The sequence below is a fragment of the Protopterus annectens genome, chromosome 2.part0, assembly GCF_019279795.1.
Source record: "Protopterus annectens isolate FY-2018-M chromosome 2.part0, PAN1.0, whole genome shotgun sequence".
Lineage (NCBI taxonomy): Eukaryota > Metazoa > Chordata > Ceratodontiformes > Protopteridae > Protopterus > Protopterus annectens.
In genome coordinates, this window is record NC_056728.1 from 1,180,886,573 (window position 1) to 1,180,913,518 (window position 26,946).

General features: G+C 36.4%; 1 protein-coding gene across 1 annotated transcript in view; it reads right to left on the reverse strand.

The window, feature by feature from the left end:
- The window catches only part of GRID2 (glutamate ionotropic receptor delta type subunit 2), a 4,699,489-nt gene that overhangs the window by 4,055,219 nt on the left and 617,324 nt on the right, over positions 1 to 26,946 (reverse strand). Inside the window, exon 2 of the mRNA XM_044061387.1 lies at positions 16,052 to 16,207. Coding sequence (XP_043917322.1) covers positions 16,052 to 16,207 — 156 coding nt within the window. The remainder of the gene's footprint in view (positions 1 to 16,051; positions 16,208 to 26,946) is intronic.

Here is a 26,946-nt window from a genome sequence, read left to right on the forward strand (position 1 = left end):
GAAAGCGTTGAGCGAAGGAGTTGGTATATGAGTAGTTTTCCCAGTTAATGGTAGGGAAGTTGAAAGAGCTCATTATTAGGGTGTTTGGTTGAACCCTAATATTTTCCAGTATATCAAGAAAAGAGGAGTAGGAATCCTGGGGCATGGTGGGGGATCAGTAGCAAGCTACAATTTGGATTGCAGTTTTGCCCAGAGTTAGTTTCACTTGGATAACCTCGGATGCATTATGCTGTGCAACTAGCCTGGAGGTATGGATATCCTTAATGAATATGGAAACACTTCGCCTTTGGTGTTCTGGCCCAGGTTAGATGGCCAAAAAGTGTGGTATGAGTTATAGCCTAGTAATGCAGGGTACTCTCTAGAGCCTCGAACCAGGTCTCATTCACTGCATAGATATCGATGTTCTCCATTTTAAGGAGTGCTTTGAGTGAGTGCATTTTGAGATTTAGACTTCTAGCATTGAGTAGCATTACCCCAAGTTTTTGCTTGCCTGTTCCTGTTATGGTGGTGAATTTGTCATTTGAACCTTGCCTAAAAAAGGCACTATAGGGGTGGCAAGAGCATTAGCCAGTATCCAGAATCCCAGGGGTGACAGGTGCAGGCCATCTCTGGCAAAGCATCATGGTCTGTCGACCATGTCCTTCCCGGCAGAGAGACACTGGATCCCCTAGAATGACACCAGAAGCTTAGATAATTGTTGAAGTCAATCATTTTTTCCTTGTACTGCGGCATCATGATCGGCGATGGCAGGATGCTACTCAGGGCTAGGGTCATACCTGCCTGCGCTACAAGATCGAAGAGCTCTTCCATGTCTGTTTTCATATAGTCCAGGGAGGTGCATCTTAGGTCATTCACACCAACATGAACAATGACAGAGTCATATTTGTACTTGTTATGGAGTGACCTGAGTGCGTGGGTTATGTGGCAGATCCTGGCACCCGACAGGTAGCTGACAGTAACCTTCTCCTTGTTTAGCCTGGTGAGTGGGACATCAGTGTGCCTGACTATAGAGTCACCTATGACTAGTGTGTTGGGTATGTTGGTTTACCTTATGGGCTATGGTTTATTGGCACACTGATTCTGTGGGCTATGAGTCATTTGGGTTGTGTTAGTGGGTGGAGGTTGCTTGCGTTTCTGCTTTGGAGGTCTCTATTGTTTGAGCAAATTATTATCAAGAGTCTCTGCAAATGTTTTTGTGTTTCTATGTGTGGATTTTGATGGTGTAGGTTTAGTGGGACTATGTGATGACTGTGGTGTGGTGCAAGTATTTACCTTCTCCTCTTGATTGTCAAGTTCAGTCTTGGTTGGAGAGAGCTTTACCTATAGTTTGGCTAGATAAGTGGATCTCTCACAGGTTGTGGTGTTGGGTGGTAGAAGGAGAGGCTTGTCTGTGTACATAAGGCAATTGCTACATTGTCTCAAGATGTCCAGATTCATCAGATAGAGAGGAGAGGAAACTTGGAGCTGACCCTTGGACATGCCTGAATAAAAAAATTCTTTCCTCTGGACAAGTGAGGAAAGCGAGTATAAGAGCTGTTTTTCTCTAAGTAAGTGAGGAAAGTAAGTACAAAAACTGTTTTCCTCTAGGTAAAGAGGAAGGTTGAGTGCTGTAGTAATTTTTAGCTTATTTAGTGCTAACAACAAGTGCTTAGCATGAGTAAGCAAATTCAAGTGCTAAAACTAAGAATCTGTACTGTATCTTGTGGTAGATAGGCTACCTAGTGCTTACCACTCTCACTGATAAGCTAGAATGCTTCCCTCCAACACAGAAAGGCTCGGGGGGCTCAATAGTTATAAACTGTCTGAATACAGCAAATCTGTATCTGGACAAGACAAGTTACAAGAAAGGTGGGAAACAAGTGCAAACATGGGCTTTTAAACTAGAACATTGAAAGAGATGAAAAAACTGTCCAAATGGCCAATAAACTACAATTTCTGGGCCAGAAACCACTCTTGGGTTAGATAGGCTACAGATAGGCTACCTAGTGCTTACCACTCCCACTGATAAGCTAGAAGGCTTCCCTCCAACACAGAAAGGCTTGGGGGGGCTCAGAAGCTTACAAGCAGTCCTGGATATAGCAAATCTGTATCTGGACTAGGCTAGTTAGAGGAAAGATGGGAAACAAGCACAAACATGGGCTTTTAAACCAGTAAGTTGAAAGATTTGGAAAAACTGCCAACCGGTCAATAAACTACAATTTCTGGGCCAGAAAACAGTCTTGTGGTAGATAAGCTACCTAGTGCTTACCACTCCCACCCATAAGCTAGATGGCTTCCCTTGAACACAGAAAGGCTTGGGGGGCTCAGAAGCTTACAAACAGTCCTGGATACAGCAAATCTGTATCTGGACTAGATTAGTTACAGGAAAGGTGGGAAACAATTGCAAATGTGGGCTTTTAAACCAAAAAGTTGAAAGAGATGGAAAAACTACCCAACAGCCAATAAACTACAATTTCTGGGCCAGAAACCACACTTGTGGTAGATAGGCTACCTAATGCTTTCCACTCCCACTGATAAGCTAGAAGCCTTCCCTCCAACACAGAAAGGCTTTGGGTGCTCAGAAGCTTACAAACAGTCCTGGATACAGCAAATCTGTATCTGGACAAGACTAGTTACAGGAAAGGTGGGAAACAAGCGCAAACACAGGCTTTTAAGCCAGAAATTTAAAAGAGATGGAGAAACTGCCCAAATGGCCAATAAACAACAATTTCTGGGCCAGAAACCACTCTTGTGGTAGATAGGCTACCTAGTGCTTTCCACTCCCACTGATAAGCTAGAAGGCTTTGGGGGCTAAGAAGCTTACAAACAGTCGTGGTTACAGCAAATCTGTACTAAACTAGTTACTGGAAAGGCAGAAAACAAGCTTAGAAAATTTTTTTTTCTGGAAAGTGGTAAGGGAGAAAGGCGAAACAGAAGATAATTCAAAATTAAGGACCTAAGTGGCTTTCCCTTTACAAATGTTCTCTCTGTATTAGGTAGAGTGAGCTGGTGACACTAGACTGGAATATAGCTGTGATAGAGCTGAACAGATGGGACTGGTAGGTGTGTCTGAAGTCAAAATATAATCTCACTGTACTCAGTCGAGTGAGCAAATGAGATAGACCCAGGAGGAGTGTCCAAACACGAATTTACAGGAGGTGCCGGCAATTCCAAAGTCACCAAGATTAATACCACAACAAGAACAGGAAGAGCAGGCGGGAAATTAACTGCAGAGACAGAGAGAGACCACAGTATTCTATGAAACAATTAAATAGAAACATAAATAACTACAGAGAGACACAGACCAAAGAAACAAATACACTGAAAAATAAAATAAAATGGAGTACAATCTTTAACACTACAAGTTTGTATTTAACTCAGCTAGTAATGCAGTTGATGATAGGTATGTAGCAGAAGCCAAACAAATTAGATATTGAGCACAATCAGTTTGCAGAGAAGTATTAATGTTTTTCTCGTTCTTTAAAGATTTTTATTAAATGTATACCTTTCCAAGGTAACAATGTACTGTGATGTCCACAGTGTATTCTTGATCAGTGTTTAAAGCCACATAGGGCGCAGATTTGAAACATTCTGCTTGGAAGCATGGGATAAGTGATCCTTGCTTTGTTTTACTTAATTGACAGTAGCACCACGGTGCACAGATGGTGAACTAATACAGAGATTTGAAAGGCTGTGCACTGTCTAATACAGTTGTATAGGGTGTATTTGTATTTGTAAAATTTAAAGACTCTCATTGCTTAAGTTGTAAGTCAGAATTCAATCATCTAAATATGTTGCCACGTGATCATGTGTGATTTGGCTATCTGTTGTTTTTTTTTATTTAATTTTATTTAATTTTATTTTATTTATTTCTTTATTTAAATGTATTGCAATGGCTTGGGGGTACAATACATGACACTGAAATGCTCTCATCACTCATTTGGCAGATCACTGTACTATTTTGTGAACAGTCTACTGCTGGGGCCTTTCATTCTGCAGACATTATGTAACATTATTGGGTCATTGCTGTGCTTTGTTTAACCAATCAGCTTGTAGTTTTTAATATTCTCTTTAAGTCAACAATTAACATAGTAACTACGTAGGCTTTGAGCCATTGATGGACAGACAGAATAGAGTAAAAGTGAGTAGTATCTTAAATGTAGCTGTCACAATCACTGGCCAATAGCTTTTAGATTTTCTAAACAATCCCTGAGATACTTTCTGTCAAAGTTCCTTTGTCTAACATGTTTTGTGTTGTTGAGTTACTTACTTTATGTACTTATGCACTTTTGTTATCATAAGGCCTGTGCTTGGGATGACTATGAATGATGCTTATCAACTTGCCTTGGGTATGATTTGTCATAGACTGTGACACAAATGAAGTGCAGTAACACATATCACCTGACTCCAGCTACAAGATCACATTTACCACTAACACATACCACCTTAGTCCAGATAAGAGATCAGCTCCCCCAATCCGCACATCATCTCACTGCAGATGAAGAAACCTATTCGTCCCCAACACATGCCATCTCAGTCCAGGTGCAAGTGCAACTCTTCTCCCACAGCAGAAGTGAATTGATACTCATATCCTTAGTCTGAGGGCAGTAGCAGATTCCTTCCCTTAATGCACTATGCCAAGCAACCACAAAAAGGAAATGTGAGAATCCATTTACCTTCTTCTTTTTAAACCTGGTACACATTAGCACTGCCTTAATCATGATAATAATAGGAATGGCATCAGCAAACTGTGTAACCTTTTCACATTACAGGATTTTGGATGATGTCACACAACTGTGGCAACACAGTGTGATATTTACTTTCCTGCTGTACTGACAAATATGGCTACATGTGTTAGGATTTGTGAATGATGCCTGGGTGTGTGATAGTGGTTGAATGGATTTGTAAATAATCCTGCAGAGTTTTTAGAAGAAATTACAACTGACTGCCTTTTGATTAGTCCCTTAACAGAAAAAAATGAACAGCAAACAAAAGATGGCAAAGGATGCCCATGTTAAGCCATTCTAACAGCTTGTCAGTAAATCTCTCTCTCTCTCTCTCTCTATATATATATATATATATATATATATATACATAGATAGATAGATATAAAATGTGATATGAGATGGTTACCAGCCTTACATGTGAATGCAGCATTTGTCATTTTCAAAAATGATGTGCCATACAGCCTGAAGGATGACAGCGGGAAGGGATTGTTTTAAAACCCCCTGTCCATCTCCAGTAACTCATATGCAATTATGTGGTCAGGAAAGGTGGCAAGGGCATATTTTCACACAATCCTCATAAGGCAAATAAGAGTGAATCAAAGGATTATATACAAGATGCATTAAGGAAGTAACAGTTTATACACATACAAGAAAATCCCTATCCCACAATATTTCATAACACAAACTCCACAGAAATGGATACCAGAACAAAAGGGTGTTTTAACTAGCGAGTAGCATTGTACAATTTGTCAGCACACATTGTTACAGTACAGTGGTTACTGAAGGTAATGAAGAATTACCTGATGATTCATTTATTTATGTCAAATTTTACAATGATATCCAGTTTTCATTCTAATGTCCCAGGGCAGTGAAAAAGTGTCATGTTTTGAAGTCAGATGCAGTAAAAAAGCAAAACTGATAAAAGTGATTTTGCAGATGGCAGATACTTTACCAACAGAGAGCTTGTTTGAAAAATCATGACTACTGTCCAGTGTTTCCTTATTATAGTTTGTAACTAAATGCCCTAGGATTATTTCAACTTCAAAGACATATCACTTCAAATTTAGAGAATGAAAGAGTTACTAAAACATATGAAATTTAAGCTGTGACATAAGGGTGAAGTGGGTGGGGAGGGGGAAGAGAGTGAGGGGTACAGATGTTAAAGTTCCAAATAGCAAACTGAATTGGCACAAATAACATGTTCTATTGGCTTTTATGCATTTTGTAAAATGAGTGTCTGTCTGCTTAAAAAATAGTAGTTTTATTTGATAGTAAAGTTGCATTCATGCTTAAAACAAATCAAGTTCTACTTTTGTATTCTTTTGCAATATTCTGTCATATTTTACTAACTTTTAAAGAGCTGCTACACACTTTGCTTGTTCCATATGTTTAGTAACTGTATTACATTGTGTGCCTTTTCTAAATATTAGTGGGTGTCTTGCAGTCATATGATCTTATTTACAAGGAGGAGCTGAAATGTCTCTATATGAAGACTGTTTTGTGAGCAAAAACCTTTTAGCCTGCTATTAGCAGCATTGTCCTTCAGGGAATGCATTCATTTAACAATCCGTTCAGTGTTCCATCTACTAATAGCCTAAATACTATATAAAAAATGCACAACATGTCAGTTAAGAACTGAAATCTTTATGGCTCAGGTATATAATTAGATTATTGAAAATAAAACTTTCTGAAAGACATTTAAATATTAAATATTCAGGAATATTGTAATTGATGTCGGTACTATGTACTTTATTATTATCATCCCTTCCTATTGTCCTCTGTACTGTGTACTCTATTTTTATTACTATTATTGGTTCATTGATATCTGCAAACAACATTTTGTTTGTATTCATAACACTTTTTGTTTACTTGCTTGTCTACTGTCATTTACATTTGTCTGTGCTGAGACTGAAATATCAGTGTTGTACCCCAGTTACTAAAATAAAAAATTCCAGTAGTGACAACCAGCAGTGTATGAAAGGAAAGTTGAACTTCCATAATGGAAACCTGACTTTATCATAAAATTGTCCAATTATGTAAGTTGCTAAGTTTCAAAACCTTTTAATGATGCTTAGGTCTTGCTTGACTCTAATAAATGATTGTCAGATTTTGAGGTGAGTTACTGATCCTATAATTAAATGTACATAATCTTATTCAAGTCCTGGGTACAAATGCCGGATATAGTGTTCTTGTAATCCATTATCTAATGGAAAAAATATATATATTTGTCTATGAATTCACTTAATCTGTTTGTGGCATAGCACCAGATTTCACCAATAGAGTTTGATTTTGTTATTCTAGTGATAGCAAATCTTGTTTATGGATTATTCATCTATATAAATGCTCTGTGTTTCATACGAGTCATTGCTGGAGCTACACGTCCTACAACTTGCGGTTCATTTGGTGATTACTGATGCTTTGTGGAATATGCTAATGCTGCTGTTCTGCAATCTGTCAGGTGGAAATTTACCTGAGGCCACATGAAATCCCTGCTCTTTGTTCTCCAATGCAACTGCACCTTTGCAGATTGTGTAGTTTTATATTAATACCACAACAAACATAAAATATTAATAAAATAAAAAACAACAATGACCAGATAACCAAATTTATTACAAAAAATGCAATCACTCTAGTGCCTCAGTTCAAAAAACTCCTTCAAGGAGTAAAACCACCATTAAAATCCAAAACTTAAATAACACCAATAATTCCCCACCCATAATTACAAATCATTCAATTAAACAATTAAATCACAAGCTTCCAGTTGCATTCTACATTAAGTCCAGCAGGAGTCAGGTTTGCATTCTTTAAAATCAATACAACTTCCTTATATAACACTTTTTTTATTATTATCTAAACATCCTTCCTGTATATTCACTTTTTCTAAAATAGTACCTCTGAGCTCTGATGGATCACTTTCATGATACAATTTAAAATGCATGGCAAGAGGACTTTCTATCAAGCACTCTTAATATCTCTAATATGTTCCAGTAATCTAGATTTAAAAGCCCTCTTGCTTTCTCCTATATAAAACATTTTACAAGGACACATCAGTGCATAAATAATACCTTACCTGTAACAACAATATATATCTGTAGGTGTAAAAGAAATGGCATTAATCTTATTAAATGTATTCACAATGTATTTACAACAAATACAGTGATTGCAAGGAAAAGTCCTGGCCCTTTTGGGCTGGCCAACCCAGTTATCTTTAGGCTGTATGAATCTACTATGCACTACTATATCTTTAACACTACAACCCATTTTGTAAGAAAATACAGGAGTACTACCTATAACACCTACCAGTTCTTTACATTTAAGTAATCCCCCCCCCAGTAATAGCAAATAACATTCTTAAGTTGTTCACTCAAGATATTATATCTAGTTACAAAAAATAATATTCTCCTGGGTATCCTACCCATGATACTCCTACAATTAAACTTCTGAAAGTCAAAATCCTCTACTACAGTTCCCATTAATAACTCAATTTAAAGCTTCTTGTACCAAATTGTTGTTACCCCCCATTTATAAACATAGTTGCAGTTTTATACAATTCCTGTTGTAAGATATCTTGATCATTACACACCTGGAAATATGCAAAAACTCCCCATAGGGAAGTGCCTTAATAGTATGCAATTTATAACAACTACTAGCCTTTGCAAAATGATTCAGATTATCACATTTTATATTCACTGTTGTTCATATTTTTCCTTCTAAAAAATATCCAAAAATACTACATTTTTCCATATTGTAAGCCATCAAATGTTATACCAAATCTATTATTATATAAATCCTTAATAAAATCTGTAACTAAATCCATGCTGCCCCTGCACACAAAAATCAAATCATCCATAAATCTATAATATTTCAAAAACTATTTTTTGAAAAAATACATGACTATAAAGATATTCATTCTCAAACATACTAATAAATACATTTGCATACATGGGGCAAATAGTGCTCCCATGGCAGTACCCAGTAACTGATGATACATAACTTCATTAAACTCAAAATAATTATTTTTTACACTCAAATAAATTAAATCTATAATATAATGGGCTACCAGACTATCACCTAAAAACAATTTCAGTGCCTGTATGTCAAACTCATGTAATATCTTAGTATATAAACTCTTGACATCAACTGTAATCCAGTATATATCTTTATTCTAGTGAGCATCAGAAATTTTACTAAGAAAGTCAAACTAGTCTTTAATATATGAGGGTAAATTAATGACTATTTTTAATAAATATTTATGAAGTAGCAAGCCAATATTGTGTGAAAAATATTTACAGCTACAGACTATCAGTCTTCCTGGGTGATTATGCATATCCTTGTGAATCTTGGGAAGGCAATAAAAATATGCCTTACCACATTCCTTAGTATTAAGTTTTTGTCAATATCACGTTTGGGCCAATTGCCCAGACTCAAATCTTTATCCTGTACATTTTGGAACTCAATTAAAGCTTGTCTATACTTCTGTTCATCTACTACTTCATAAACATTTTCATCATTTAAAAGATTGTAACACATCTTTAAATATTGAGAAAAATACACTATTACAACTTTAGTGATTTTGATGGCTTAATAACCACTTGCTTCTGTTTACCAAGATCCATTAAGGCTTGCCACTCCATTTTAGTTAAATTATAACAAATTTTGCCAGCATTCTTATTCATATCAAAATCAGAAATAATTTTGTCAATAGCATAATTAACCATGGATTGAAACTTTTGAATACCCTCATGTCTAAAAGGAGGAATAAAATTACTTTTCTGCACAATACAATTCATGTCAGGCTGATAATAAGCATTAATTTCTTTATCATCCTCCATACTAGATGCAATCATGCACAAGAAAATAATGTATCATTAGACTCAACCACAGACTCAACAGCAGATTCTAACTCACTTTCAGTATCAATATTTTTTGCATTAAAAAAAAATCCTTCAAATGCAATTTTCTAATGAACTGGAAAACTTCCACCCTTAATAAATGAGCCCTTGGCAACCCAGTGGGAATAAACTTTGAACCACAATTCAAAACTGACATTTGTAAATCGCTAAGCATACAACCAGAAAGATTTGCAATTAGATCACTAACACAGCCATCAAGGCTGCTATTACAATTATTAACACAGTCAGTGCCATTTAGTTCTTTTGTCCTGTGAATTACATTGTCCCTGTCTATAATTCTCATAATAGGACCTTTCCCATTTTCTGTTACCTGCTGGTTTCCGAAATGTCTCTACCATATATCTGACATCCCAAGCCTGTGGAAGAGGTAGATAGGCAGCTTCATCATTCTCAAAATTCGTAGAATCCATTGAATCAGCCATAGAAGTATAACAGCCAACATTATGGCCCTGCTGGACCTCTGGCTGATGAAAACAAATGCTAGAATGACATACCCCAAGACTGGCTGATCTCACAAAGGCTGTACCATTATCATAGTCACATAAATCACTTTTCAATTTGATTTTCTTTTTTTTTCTTTAAAACAATTAATTTCTCACTAATGTCACTAAGGCACTGGTCATAATAGGAAGCATCAAGCAAAGCAGCCAGAGAGGAGCAGACAGAAGTCATTTCTGCTTTAATTTTTCTTTGTTTAACCACATTCCTTTCTGTTAGGATAGTGATCCTGCCTATGACACAGTGATGAGCAGCAAACACCTACCTAGCTCTGAAAATTGTATCTTCATTATCAGAGAGGTCAAGTTCAACATGGCGTTGTAGGCTTGCCATATTAAAATGTACCAAAGCTTTTTTCAACATCAGTTGTTCTAGTTGTTCTAACTTTGAAAATAAGGCAAGTGCCTCTGGAGATAATGATCTAGTGGAATGCTTACCGATCACATTAAGTAGATTTACACTCATATTATTCCTCGTTTCTTCCAAACATCTTTCCCATATTTTTGGCAGCACTTTACCACTAGCACCCCCGATATTACAATGTTCTCCTGTATATCACACTAAACTGTCCAAAACTCTTTGTGAAGAGTTTGCACCATCTTTACTCAATATTCTGTGCAGGTGAGCAGCTGAGTCAGTGACTATAAAGATATTACTACCACAACCAACGTAAAGTATTAATAAAATAAAAAACAACAAATGCCAGATAACCAAATGTATTGCAAAAAACTGCAATCACTCTAGTGCCTTGGCTCAAAAAAGCCTTCAAGGAGTAAAAGCACCATTAAAAAACAGACCTTTTGTTTAGTTTTATAGTTCGAGGGATGTGACGCTGAAGGGTCTTATGTTACAGATGGACTTTCAAAGCCAATGAATGCCACAACAAAACTAATATTCTTTCAGTCATATATATAAAATTGTACCTGTTGAGGATGTAGCTGCAAAAGCTGCTCTAATTCTGAACCCATATGTAGAGAGCTTAAGACCTTGTTGATCTAATAGGGAATGAACACACTATAACAAGACAGGATGGAGACTATAATGTAGATAGGGTGATCTATTTGTGCAGACTGACACACACCTGAACTTCTCTGATGTTGTACTTGTAGTTATTACCTGTAAGGATGCAGAGTTTCCTTAATGGGAATTTAATACCATGAGAAATGGTCCAGCTCAACTTAGCATGTTATGCAACGCAAGCACTTTTCTGGATTTACTTATCTGTGTATGTGAACCAGACAATAGACCCCAGCTGCAATCCCAACCATGAGTGCAAGTGTAAATAATGTATGCATGGGTAATTTAGTAAAGCTAATCAACCAGCATGCCATTTGGGAGGTAGCCAGAGTATTTAAGAAAAACATGCAGAAGATGCAAACTGCACACAGACACTGACCAGAAGTCAGACCTGAACTCTGAACTCCAGAGTACTGAGCCAGAGAACTTACCACCACGTCACTGCATAGCACTTTTCTATTTGACTTTATATGAAATTGGTTCATTTTTGAAGCCATCACTCCAGATCTTAAAGAAATAAAGCCATTTGTTGGAAGAATATGATTAGACTTTAAATATCCATATCCTAGGACATGTGCATCACAGGACACATGCATGCATTGCAATACTACTTCTGAAATCTTTGTTTAGTTCTGGCTCATGTTGAACTTTTTTACACTGTTTTCGTCACCATAAAGGCACACAAGTAACTCCAGACTACTTTATTAGAATACTTTTTTTAGCTACCTCTGTCTTTTTATCACTGCCTTATTGACCTAGCCTTTATAGGTAAATGACTGGAATAGAGGTCATTTGTCAGATCTGTCTTTACTCTGATTGATTTTTCTCCACTGTGTGTTAGAATATAAAACATGACACACACATATGCACAGACACACGCACACAAACATCTAAGTAGCTAATTATTAACAATACTATTTTCTGCAGATTTGATAGCTGGGCATTGTTTTGGGTTAACGGAGGTCTCCATGGTGTATAGCATGGTAACCCTTAAGCTTTCCTTCAGTATGTAAAGAAAAATAAGTTCTATTTGTTGATAGAGTATGGTGGCATCATAACTGATTCATGGATAAAGTAAACTTATTAATAAATTAAATTTACACATTAATCTGTCCCTGGAAGTCTGACATACTTCTGTATTATCTCTTATGCTTTTTACAACTATCATGTGATTGTAATACTGAAGTATTGAGACAAGCATATTTTTATACAGCCACATTATATTTGTGTTTATGAACTATTTTAAATGTTCTAAAACAAAGTTGTCAGAAGAAATCTAAGCTGTAGATTCAGGGAGATAATAGCTCAGAGTTCCTAAAACTCTATTCTGGTTACCTTTGACATAGCTTAACATAGACTGAGAGAACCACTATCCAATCACAGGCTTTTACCTGCCCAGAGGGCAAAAGATAAAGAATTGGATTACACTTGGAAGACCCGTACCCTCTCATGCCTCCATGAGTATTATTGCAAGGTTCTTTATCTGGTCCATTTTGTCATATGGTTCTTTCATTCCAGGCCCATTTCCATAGCAATGTGACTATAAGATATCAACACTGGAGTCCTTAGAATGAAATATTTCTCTTGTTTTAACTGCAACATTAGACTATGTGATGGAATACATTTCAAGGTTTAGATTCCCAGCTTCAGTTTAACAAATTCTTTTCACTTTCAGTCATTATGCTGTTCTAGGAAATTAAACAGTAAGAAATTAATCTAGAACCTCATGTATGTGTATGCTTGTGTTTGCTCTGTCTTTGTTGCAATTGGATCTAAAATTCAGTGTTGTTATCTAATATACTTTTTATGTAAATTAATACAGAAATGCTAGCCAAAACTTGGGAAGGCTAGAAATACTTAAAAATATGCTTAACAGATAGCATCTGGTTTCAATCCTGCATTAGTAAAATATGGTGAGAGAACTAAAACTTCTGGAATTAGTATGTAAAATACAACATGTATTTACAATGAAGTATCTAGAGATACATACATTAGCTTCTTAAATGATACAGGTGGTGCAAAAGTAATGATGCTGAAAAGGAATATAATAAAGATGGAAAACTCAGTGGAGATTTTCAAAGTACAGGACAGCAAGAAAGGTATTACCTATGGTAACTTGGAAAAACAGACTAGTAGCATTGCAGCAGAAAAGATTTGTCTAGGTAAAGTGATCATGACTTTACTTCTAATTCTGCCTTTTTCATACTAGCAAGCTTTAAAAAGAGTTCTGATGAAACCCTCATCCTCAATGTGTAAAAAGAAAGCACTACACTGGAAAAAATCTATTTATTTATTTATGTTTGTTTATTTAATTAGGTTACATTAGTAAAACTCATGATGATATCCCCTTTTACAGAGTGCTTTTGGCAATGGACTTAATGGTGAAAATTGTGCAGATGTGTTTATGTGTTATGTGTTTTTGCTCTATTATACTTGCTGTCTGTTCATAAGGTCCCTTATGGCCAGTCGAGCTATTTGTTCCCCATTAACAGGGCAGGGTTCAGCCAGGTGGAACCATCAGACAAACAGCCATCGCTGGTAATATAAGAGTTTTTCTATTTTATGCCCTAGCTGCCCCTGTACATCTGGCAAAGTTCTGGTGAGGGGTATGGAATAATCGGATGGTTATGGATATCCCATCAAATCTGCAAGGGACATTCCCAACAAGTGGGCCTTCCCCTTCTCTGGAAGCATGGTCGGTGGTAAATTATATTAAAACCTGTACCTTAGAATAAAGCAGATTCAGACTTCAATTGCTCATGAAAGTAAGAGACTACATTCCCAAGTAACGAAACATCACATAAGATTGTAAGGTCTGCAACAAGATGTAAATGCTACTTATTTAAAAGTCCCAGAAAACAAGAGCCAGTTTGAATATATAGTAAAATATATGCAGATTTTTCAATTTTTAAAAATAGACTCAATATAAAGATAGCAGTAACAGATTGCTTTCTGGTCTCCTTAACAGATTACAAAGGAAAAACAAACTATCATACACCTAAAACTTGTCACATTTTCCATATTTTCTCACCTCCAAGCTTGGACACTAAATAGATCAAAGAAATACCTCAACCATATGCACAGCTCCAAGAGTCATAACATATTCAGATGTCACTTAACTTTAGACATACAGAAAAAAACAAAAATCAAAATGAAATGTGTGTATCTTGTCATAGCCTTCTGATCTAGAACAAGATAATGATTTGTCGTTAGTGTTAGTTCTACCATGGCATGCCTTTTTCTCTTTCATAAAGTACTTGAGTCACAAGGACTGAAACCACATTCTATATGCAGTAGAAGTAATAAATCTTCCTTAGTCTGGCACACAGAAGTTGACAACTTTGAAGAAAACAGCATTATTTGGAAAAATCCTCCATGACTATAGCACCTTTTCTGCATTATTCCATTTAAAACTCATAGCTCCTTACATGTTTTGAGGGTGACTTTCTTATCTAGGTGACTTACCAATTAATAAGAAACAGCATAAGCCAGGGGAGTGATGACCCATTGGAGAGGCAGGGTCTCATCATCTTGGGGCAGCATCCATCAGGATCCCTGCCTAAGAGGGGTGACTTACAAATTATGACATGATGTACATTACTGTCCCCTATCTAAGTGCTGAGCTGCAAGATGTCTTACCCTACCTGTTTTCAAACATGTAGCTGCACTTCCCAAACTGTCCAAATGGAGTAGGAGACCTGACCATCTACTGTTCTGCTCTATCTTTGTGGACATCCTGTCTGTAATGCTACTGTCTTCCCTAATGCAGATGACTGGTGGCAAATATGGATGTCCTACCTCTGTAGTATCAAGCTGGCTTATTATAATGTTCTCCTGCAAATCATACAAAAAGGTTTGTGTTGCTATCTCAAATGGCAATCAGGTCATCTGATAAGTGCATGGAGCTATTATTGATTGTATGATTTATTTATCAAATGAAAGAATATATACTGTGATTTGTAAGCTTATGCGCATAGATCTATAGATTTCATACACAACTAATACACAAGAATATAACAGCCATCACAAAATCCCTCTCCTTTTAAAATATATACAGTTGCACATACAAAGACATCATATAATCATCATTTGTAAGAAAAAAAAGATTCTCTGAAAGCCAAACAACAGATATATTATGTGTGAGTAGTGGACTAGTACTTTATTAGGTTCCTGCATGCCAATTGCACGTACATGTTTACTGTACCTTATTAAGTTTTTCTCAATGGGCCTCTTGTGATTGAAATATTCACTTCACAAATTCAGAGCCATCCCTCAGTACATAATCTAATAGTCAGTAGATTCTTGTTTTTGTACTTTATTTCTCAAACCAATTCAAACCAAACATGGAAGCAAACAAGATGCGATATTCTGAAATAAAGTTCTCTCCCAAGCTACAAAATGCAGTAGACAACTTTCATATTTTCATACTTTACTTTTCAGAATTTCTTTATGCCATTTCACATATACCATATATGTACTACAATATGCCAAGACTTTATTACACACACACACACACACACACACACACACACACACACACACACACACACACACACACACACACACACACACAAATACCCAGTGTTATGTTATAAATGTATGACTGCACCACACTAAAATATCACATTTTGTTCTGCTCAATATCTATCATACATGACCAAAACAAAAGTATTTTGTAAATGCACTCACATCCTGTAACATGCAAAGGTTCAGAAAAATGCAGCTTTCAAAGGATTTTTTCTGATTTATTTATACATTTTTTACATTATTCTGTCATCTACGTGGTCATAGAAAAACACTGCCAGAAGGAATAAAACATTTTACTAACATTAAAATCATGCCTTGTGCCCATTTTGCCTACAAGCAAACATGATTTTCAATGCGCAGTGTGAGTGTCAGCCATGTTGAATCACTTACCTTCTTGTACAGCCTGGAAAGGGTTGTTTCCATCTACAAATGTCACAGAAAATGTGATTTTCTCCGTCTGCAAGATTTCTTCATTTTGGTTCAGATCAGCTACTGCCAGACGAAACACTTCATCATCTTTTTTGGCAGATTCATCAAAAATTGCCCCTGGAAAGAAGAAATATTGTTTATTAAAGATTAAAGTAGAAAGAAGATGATGTAACAGAAGCCCTGAATACAGCTGCCCAGTCATTTTGCTTTTTAGGCAGTGTGTGGATATATAGCAATTCAATAACATCTGACAACTCTTATTTCATGAGGCAAAAATAGAAAATGCGATAAAAATCATATCAGTGCTAATGCCCAAAAGGAGCATTTGAAGTTGCTAAATGGAAAAGAAACCAAAACAATTAAAAGTTACTCAAGGTACTATCTTGTGGAACTGAACATTGAAAGCTAAAACGTACACAGTCTTAAAACTGTTAGGAGGTCCCCTTTCCTCTTTTGGCATTTCTGCTGTGGGTATTGTGGATGTTTGCCCATCAGAGAAATATTAGTTTAGTAGCATTTTACAATCATAACAAAACAAATAACATTACAAATATACACTGGTACTAGTTCACTTTAAAAATGTGGGAACAGAACTCTTTTTAAACTGCACATTACCTGTGCTGTCTTGTTCCTCTGTATAGTTTTGTTTAATTGTGGTATTAAAAAATTCTAAACTCTTGAGAAATCTGTAAACAAAGACCTTAAACCAACATGGTATCAACTTTTAAGAAACAACAGAAACAACAACTAGAGCTTGTAAAAACAGAAGACCATTTTGTGTGACTTTAGCCTTTCTAATTGTTTTCAACTTTCACTATATATTTCATCACAAAAAAAATGTCTTTCAGTTATTTAGCAAAAAATAAATCCCAGCATGCAGTACCCATTTCTGCATAGGTATCTAATATATAGTACTTTACTTTTGCGATTCACTCAGCATCTGTCCCTTCATGGTGTTCATAAACTAATGTCAAACACCACATCATCTACATTATTAAATCTGATTTTATTTTAATTATTAAGACTATTATTATCTTTACATGAATGAATACCTGTATTCATAAACTGAAAATTGAAATATGCAGATTCACTGTATTTTGGTTATACAAATTATGTGTAAAGAAACCAATGTAATAAATGGCATCTGTAGAAAAAACACGCACATCAACCTGCTTCTCTGAATCAACTGTAGACTAAATGGCTGACACAATTATTCCTCTACACAAGGCCGAATGGACACACGTATTAATTCCTTCAGTCACTTCATCAATTCAATTTGTGGAAGTTCATTTTCTATCAAGTACACATTAATCCTTTTGGTTCTGGAAACAGTCGAAACGTCTTTTAACAGAAATTGTACAGTAAGAAGAATGTCAGCCATAGAATGAAAGTCAATTAAAATACACCGTTGCTCTCTTCCTTGCTTTGGCACAACACTCTCACTGTACGCCATGTAGAATACTATGAAAAAGTGCATGCTAGTTAACGTATGTGTTTTAAACCTGACAGTACTTCTTTATTTTCCTTTAGTCTAAAGCAAAATAGTAATAATAATAATAATAACAATAATAACAATAATAATAATAATAATAATAATAACAATAATAACAATAATAATAATAATAATAATAATAATAATAATAATAATAATAACAATAATAATAATAATAATAATAATAATAATAATAATAACAATAATAATAATAATAACAATAATAATAATAATAATAATAATAACAATAATAATAATAATAATAATAATAATAATAATAATAATAATAATAATAATAATAATAATAATAATAATAATAACAATAATAATAATAATTTGCCTCCATATCATAAGTGTTTATAATATCGCTATTATTTTGAGAGGGGACTATTGTGTTTTAATATCAAGAAAACACATGTTTGTGCTTTGCTGATAAAGCCCTGTGTTTAATGCATAGTATTGCATGGATCATTGCACAATCAGACAACAAAAAATAGACACATTGTTTTTTGTTTATACATTTGAATAACTTTATTCGCATAGATGTACAGCGATATGAAAGCACTTCGCTTTTATTCGCATCATCTGTTATTAAAAGTTTTTTAGATTTTGATCACCTTTAAAGGGAAATATCCTGATATTGATTAAAATCACCCTAGCTTCTGGAATGTACTCCCAGGTTCAAATAATTCCTTAAACAATTACCCAGATGCCATTATTTGTACCCGTCAGTGATTTTTATTCACTTCATTCAAGCTTCATGAGTGTGACATATTAAAAAAAATAAGTATTTCTGTATCATGTACTAAGATGAGCTTTCAATTGCATACCAGTTCTGAAACCTGGGAAATGTAACATCATTTCATTCTAGTAATAATGTTACTATGGCCTTTTCGCAAAGTAACACAAGAGGTCAATTAGCATGCTATGGGCCTTAGTAAAAAAATAAGACATTGCTTTTAAGCTCAATTTAAGAAAATACTTAATGTAATAAAATTCTGATAGCTTCAAAGTCTACACTGTAACTCACAAAGGATTAAGCAAATTGTAATATTTTGTTGAGATGTGTAACCTGATTTGATTATGTTTATAGCACTATTCTTAACAAGCTACATTGATACTTCTCCTTTCACAAAATGTCAACTCAAAAAGGTCTTACATGATGAAACAAACAGTAGGTATATCACCCAGGACACTGTCACATCAAGTGCACTCTCTAACTACATGATGAAAGCAACAGAAGGTGCATCGCCCTAGACACTGTCACATCAAGTGCCCTCTCTAACTACATGATGAAACAAACAGTAGGTGCATCGCCCTAGACACTGTCACATCAAGTGCCCTCTCTAACTACATGATGAAACCAACAGTAGGTGCATCACCCAGGACACTGTCACATCAAGTGCCCTCTCTAACTACATGATGAAACCAACAGTAGGTGCATCGCCCTAGACACTGTCACATCAAGTGCCCTCTCTAACTACATGATGAAACCAACAGTAGGTGCATCACCCAGGACACTGTCACATCAAGTGCATTCTCTAACTACATGATGAAACAAACAGTAGGTGCATCACCCTAGACACTGTCACATCATCGCCTCTAGACACTGTCAATCAAGCTCTCTAACGACACTGTCACATCAAGTGCCCTCTCTAACTACATGATGAAAGCAACAGTAGGTGCATCACCCAGGACACTGTCACATCAAGTGCACTCTCTAACTACATGATGAAAGCAACAGAAGGTGCATCGCCCTAGACACTGTCACATGAAGTGCCCTCTCTAACTACATGATGAAACCAACAGTAGGTGCATCATCCAGGACACTGTCACATCAAGTGCACTCTCTAACTACATGATGAAACCAACAGTAGGTGCATCACCCAGGACACTGTCACATCAAGTGCACTCTCTAACTACATGATGAAACCAACAGTAGGTGCATCACCCAGGACACTGTCACATCAAGTGCACTCTCTAACTACATGATGAAACCAACAGTAGGTGCATCACCCAGGACACTGTCACATCAAGTGCACTCTCTAACTACATGATGAAACCAACAGTAGGTGCATCACCCAGGACACTGTCACATCAAGTGCACTCTCTAACTACATCATGAAACTAACAGTAGGTGTATCACCCAGGACACTGTCACATGAAGTGCACTCTCTAACTACATGATGAAACCAACAGTAGGTGCATCACCCAGGACACTGTCACATCAAGTGCACTCTCTAACTACATGATGAAACCAACAGTAGGTGCATCACCCAGGTCACTGTCACATGAAGTGCACTCTCTAACTACATGATGAAACTAACAGTAGGTGCATCACCCAGGACACTGTCACATGAAGTGCACTCTCTAACTACATGATGAAACTAACAGTAGGTGCATCACCCAGGACACTGTCACATCAAGTGCACTCTCTAACTACATGATGAAACCAACAGTAGGTGCATCACCCAGGACACTGTCACATCAAGTGCACTCTATAACTACATGATGAAACCAACAGTAGGTGCATCACCCAGGACACTGTCACATCAAGTGCACTCTCTAACTACATGATGAAACCAACAGTAGGTGCATCACCCAGGACACTGTCACATGAAGTGCACTCTCTAACTACATGATGAAACCAACAGTAGGTGCATCACCCAGGACACTGTCACATCAAGTGCACTCTCTAACTACATGATGAAACCAACAGAAGATCCCTCACCCAGGACACTGTCACATGAAGTGCCCTCTCTAACTACATGATGAAAGCAACAGTAGGTGCATCACCCAGGACACTGTCACATCAAGTGCACTCTCTAACTACATGATGAAAGCAACAGTAGGTGCATCACACAGGACACTGTCACATGAAGTGCACTCTATAACTACATGATGAAACCAACAGTAGGTGCATCACGCAGGACACTGTCACATCAAGTGCACTCTCTGACTACATGATGAAACCAACAGTAGGTGCATCACGCAGGACACTGTCACATCAAGTACACTCTTTAACTACATGATGAAACCAACAGTAGGTGCATCACCCAGGTCACTGTCACATGAAGTGCACTCTCTAACTACATGATGAAACCAACAGTAGGTGCATCACCCAGGACACTGTCACATCAAGTGCACTCTCTAACTACATGATGAAACCAACAGTAGGTGCATCACCCAGGACACTGTCACATCAAGTGCACTCTCTAACTACATGATGAAACCAACAGTAGGTGCATCACCCAGGACACTGTCACATCAAGTGCACTCTCTAACTACATGATGAAACCAACAGTAGGTTCATCACCCAGGACACTGTCACATGAAGTGCACTCTCTAACTACATGATGAAACTAACAGTAGGTGCATCACCCAGGACACTGTCACATGAAGTGCACTCTCTAACTACATGATGAAACTAACAGTAGGTGCATCACCCAGGACACTGTCACATCAAGTACACTCTCTAACTACATGATGAAACCAACAGTAGGTGCATCACGCAGGACACTGTCACATCAAGTACACTCTATAACTACATGATGAAACCAACAGTAGGTGCATCACGCAGGACACTGTCACATCAAGTACACTCTATAACTACATGATGAAACCAACAGTAGGTGCATCACCCAGGTCACTGTCACATGAAGTGCACTCTCTAACTACATGATGAAACTAACAGTAGGTGCATCACCCAGGACACTGTCACATCAAGTGCACTCTCTAACTACATGATGAAACCAACAGTAGGTGCATCACCCAGGTCACTGTCACATGAAGTGCACTCTCTAACTACATGATGAAACTAACAGTAGGTGCATCACCCAGGACACTGTCACATCAAGTGCACTCTCTAACTACATGATGAAACTAACAGTAGGTGCATCACCCAGGACACTGTCACATCAAGTGCACTCTCTAACTACATGATGAAACTAACAGTAGGTGCATCACGCAGGACACTGTCACATCAAGTGCACTCTCTAACTACATGATGAAACCAACAGTAGGTGCATCACCCAGGACACTGTCACATCAAGTGCACTCTCTAACTACATGATGAAACCAACAGTAGGTGCATCACCCAGGTCACTGTCACATGAAGTGCACTCTCTAACTACATGATGAAACTAACAGTAGGTGCATCACCCAGGACACTGTCACATCAAGTGCACTCTCTAACTACATGATGAAACTAACAGTAGGTGCATCACCCAGGACACTGTCACATCAAGTGCACTCTCTAACTACATGATGAAACCAACAGTAGGTGCATCACGCAGGACACTGTCACATCAAGTACACTCTATAACTACATGATGAAACCAACAGTAGGTGCATCACCCAGGACACTGTCACATGAAGTGCACTCTCTAACTACATGATGAAACCAACAGTAGGTGCATCACCCACGGCACTGTCACATCAAATGCACTCTCTAACTACATGATGAAACCAACAGTAGGTGCATCACCCAGGACATTGTTACACCAAGTGCGCTCTCTAACTACATGATGAAACCAACAGTAGGTGCATCACCCAGGACATTGTTACACCAAGTGCGCTCTCTAACTTTACCAATTCAGTCATTTTTTACAGCAAATATACCACAATAATAATTGCCCACTACCCATAACTACTTAACCAAGTGAACTACAACTCACTTTTCTAAACATCCTCAAGTTCACACTCACTTATTCCTCATGCTTCCTCATAACCCTTGGCAGTTCTTTTTTTCCTTTCCTCTAAACCACATAATGTAATTCCAGTTGAAACTAGTGAATTATTTTTTATATGACTGCAGTAATATCAATATTTAAAAAAAGACAGGTGTATAACTTTAGCAATAGATAATTGAAGATGTGATTTTTTTTGTATGTTTTCTTATCTTTGTAGCAACATTTTTGTGACAGTAATCAGTATTGTCTTAGTTCTTTAAAATAAGCCATCTAGATTTGCAACATATTCTAGTAAATAAATGAAAAAAAAAAACTTATTACTTTTCTGTAGGTCAGAGGTTTTGTTTAAGGAAGTTCTTTGTCATAACTCAAAATGAGTATGTGAACCAAATTAGAAGCACTCTTGGCACTTATATAAGCTGTTTTATATATAGGATTATTGTTTGAACACATTACTGTATGTAGTGAAACATGGACTCTGCACTCAAAACAGGAAGAGAGGCTCAATGTATTCAATATGTGCTGCCTTAGGCACATGCTTGGTATGTCATGGCAGGACAAGACCTCCAACAACACAGTGCTTGAGAAGACAGGCACCACCAACACATTCATCCTCCTGAAACAAAGACATATGCATTGGTTGGGTTATGTCTTATGCATGATGGATGGCTGAATACCAAAATACCTATTTTTTGGAGAGGTGGAGTCTGGAAAGAAGTTGAAAGGATGACCCAAATTTTGATACAAGGACATATGCAAGTGTGACGTCAGTGCTCTCTCCATCAGTGTGAATAACTGGTATTCTCTCACCTCAGAAAAGATTGCCTGAAAATGGGAAGTAAAGGAAGCTCTCACTATATATATATATATATATGAAACCACCTTGGCAAGGAGAGTAGAGGATAAGAGAGCCCTCAGGAGATCTGTGCCCATGATAACAGACTGTAATCTGCCTAATGCTGCTCAGATGTGGAAAGGACCGCACTACTGAATTGGATTGCATAGCCAGAGAAAATGCTGCTCGAATCAATCCAATAGAAGTGCAAACCCATGATCCTTTGTGATCCTTTGAGATTGAAGGATGACTATGAATATATATATATATATATATATATATATATATATATATATATATATATATATATATATATATATATATATATATATACCATTATTATACACTAAAGCCACACTCAGCGTACCGTCTCAACCTTTAGCTTCATAGTGGCCGCTGTGTATATTTCATAAACAGTTGCAAATGAGTTTTGTATTGTTGTAAATATCTGGCAAAACAAATTATGTTTAAGGCTGAAGACACACTCAGAAATAATGTAATGCTGCAGGATTCAAACAGATTTACAAAGGCTGGCACACATAGGACAGTACAATCGGAGACTTGTTAAGAAAATGGTAGTTTAATATACTAGATTCCTTCCAATCCTAACTGTATCTGTGAGAATACTAAGTAGGAGCCACAAAGAGAAAGCAAAAATTATGCTTTAACAGACAAGCTCAGACAAGTTCAGTGCACCCACATCACTAAAGAAAAAGTGCCATCACAGGTTTTCTGAAAACTTTCCAAAGGATAAAAGGGCCAAGGCCTCTACAGCCTTGAAAGTTTTGATATGTGCTATCAGTAACACTAGTTAATATATTCAACTCTGTGGTTGTTGCACCTTGGAGTAAAGGGATTGAAAGGACTTACCCTTCAGAGTGATCCTTAGGGAAATAAACAACCCCCCACACCCACATTTGTCAGTTCACTGATCCATCAGGGTAGGTCAGGCTTGGAAAAAGCTTTGCTTCTGACCCTGAACTACAGCGGAAGAAGCAAGAATTAATGATTTGCCTCTTGTTACACACCTAATTTCTTTGCAAATGTGCCATAAAGCATTTACATCTTGAATGATATAACATTTAGTTCCTATTTACACAAACCAGTCACACAATAAAGTCTGTCCCTTTTAAGTAGTTGATTGCATGATACTATAGAAGAAAAAACAGTTCACTAAAGGTAAAAACTGAAGTTTAATTCCTCCAGCATGTAGACACCAGACTAAGGCAAGCAATAAAAACAAATGAATAGTTCTGATATTAACCCAACAGATTAAGCGCTTTCATCTTCTTACAGAAGACTTCATCAGAATAACAGGACCCTTCTCTGCAACCATTTTTATAGTAAATTACTCCATATCCAATTGGATAAAACATTAATTAAATAATTTGTTATGCAAATAATGCCAATGAACTAAACTTTTAAAAAAAACAGTGTTAATAATATGTAATTGTTTAAACAGTGTTCACTACATAAAACAGTTTTTATACTTTTGATACTTTTGTTTCAGTTTATATCAAAATGTAAATACATATAAGCATGTATATATATATATATATATATATATATATATATATATGTATATGTATATATATATATATATATATATATATATATAGATATAGATATATATATATATATATATATATATATATATATATATATAAAAGTTCTTGTTCAAGCCCTAAAACTACTCATAAAAATAGAACAAACAAGGAAACATCCATTATAACATATAGGAAACAGCCATAAAAAGTTAACATGATTTTACAATAGGCACAGTAATGAATGTGTACAAATAATTATTTTAATTTTTAGCCCTTCTAGGCTTAGAACCCTTCATTTTTAAGACAGGAAGAAGTGAAATATGATCATTCATACCAGGTGGGGTACAGGCATCCAGTTTTAACTGCCATATCATTTCTTTATATTCTAACATATTTTCCCAATCCCCACCCCTATCACTAGGAACCACCTTTTCCAGGACCCAAAACTTAAAATCTGCCTGTGTGCACACCATACTGTGCTGTACAGGGCATTCGTTTCTCTTTTTCTATTGATGTCATAATTATGTTCATACACACGTTGTCTCAATGTACGTTCGGTTTTACTAATGTAATATGCCCAGCAATATTTACAGTAAGTGAGATACACCACCCCTTTTGAATAACAGATCTTGTACATCAAAGTCTTAAGGCTAGAAGGTATACTTGGCATGTCTAAACTCTTAGAGTTAGCCATAAAAGTACATTGGGAACACCTTCCACCCTTATGTGTCCCCGTTTTAGCTATCGTCCCATAGAAGCTACTGCTCTTCTTTTCCAGTATTTCCTTAAGACTATCGTTTCTCTTATAACTGCACCTCAATTGTCTGTTAAATATGTCTAACCTACTGGGCATTCTTTGAAACATACCCCATACTCTATTTATGGTTTTCTTTATCCACCATGTATCTTGGTCAAAGGTCATTACTAGATAGGGTGTAACAGATGATGTCCCTGTAACCAAACCCTGTTCTTTTATTAAAGGTTCCCCACAAGGTAAGGGTATATACAAACTTCCCCATCCTTGTAGCACTTGTTCTTTAAAGGGTCTAATCAATTCATCCGGGTACCCTCTTTCTAAAAAAAGAGAATGAACATAATCTAACTCCTGTACAAAATCATCCTTTTTAGGTGTCATCCTTGCAACTCTTACCATCTGTCCCTTCACAATATTACATTTCTGAAAATAGGGATAACTACTTTGATAATGTAGGCAAGAGTTGGAGAAACACCTTTTCCTATAAACCTTGGATATAAATCTATTATTGCCCGAGTCTTTTTATATGCAGACGTCCAAGTAGTTAATTTTATTCAGTCCTATTTCATGGGTAAAAATTTAAAATTCTGTGGTGGAATTCAAGAATTCAATACATTTGGGAATCATCTCAAGGGGTCCCTTCCACACAATAAAAATATCATCCAAAAACCAAAAGTACCTAGAAATATGGTCTCTGTACATGGAATCAAACACATGATGGATTTCCCAATATAGCATAACAATATTTGCAAACATGGGGGCACAGGATGAACCCATGGCAGCCCCATCAAGTTGGCGGTACAACTCTTGCTGAAAAATCAAAAAGTTATTTTTGAGCACCAGCTCCACATTTTCAATTACCAACCTAAAATCAGCTGAAGATAGAAATCCAAACTCTATCAACATATATTCAAACCATTCTAGGCCTTTCTGGTGTGGAATAACAGAAAATAAATCCTTGATGTCCACTGTCACAAAAATAAATTCAGGTTTAAACTCTAAACATCCTATCTTGTGTAAAAAAATACCATGAGTCTATAAGAATATGTGGGTATTTGCATTGGTACTGTTTTAATTTTGTATCCACAAATATTGCCAGGGGATGTGTTTTTGAATCCTCTGAGGTGACAATAGGTTTAAGGGGTGGGTTTCTGACATCTTTATGGACCTTTGGGATCCCAAACATATTGGGTATGAAGGGTTTTCCGACCTTCAAAAAATGGTGCAGTTGTTCATTAATAAGACATTGGCTTAAATTATCATCTAAAATCCAATCAATCTTGTTATAAGCTATATTCAACTTGTTTCTAGACACCACAGCATATCTATTATCAGTGTTAAGGATCTCTGCAATTTTGGTAGTATAGTCCATATTATCCATCAACACCACCCCACCCCCCCTTGTCAGGTTTCACCACTCTCAAATTAACTGTGTTAATCATTTCTGTCAACACCCTTCTTTCTTCTCTGGTTAAGTTGTTTCTAAACCATCTTTGTTTGTTGAACTCTTTCCTAAGTTCATAAATAAGTGTTTCAA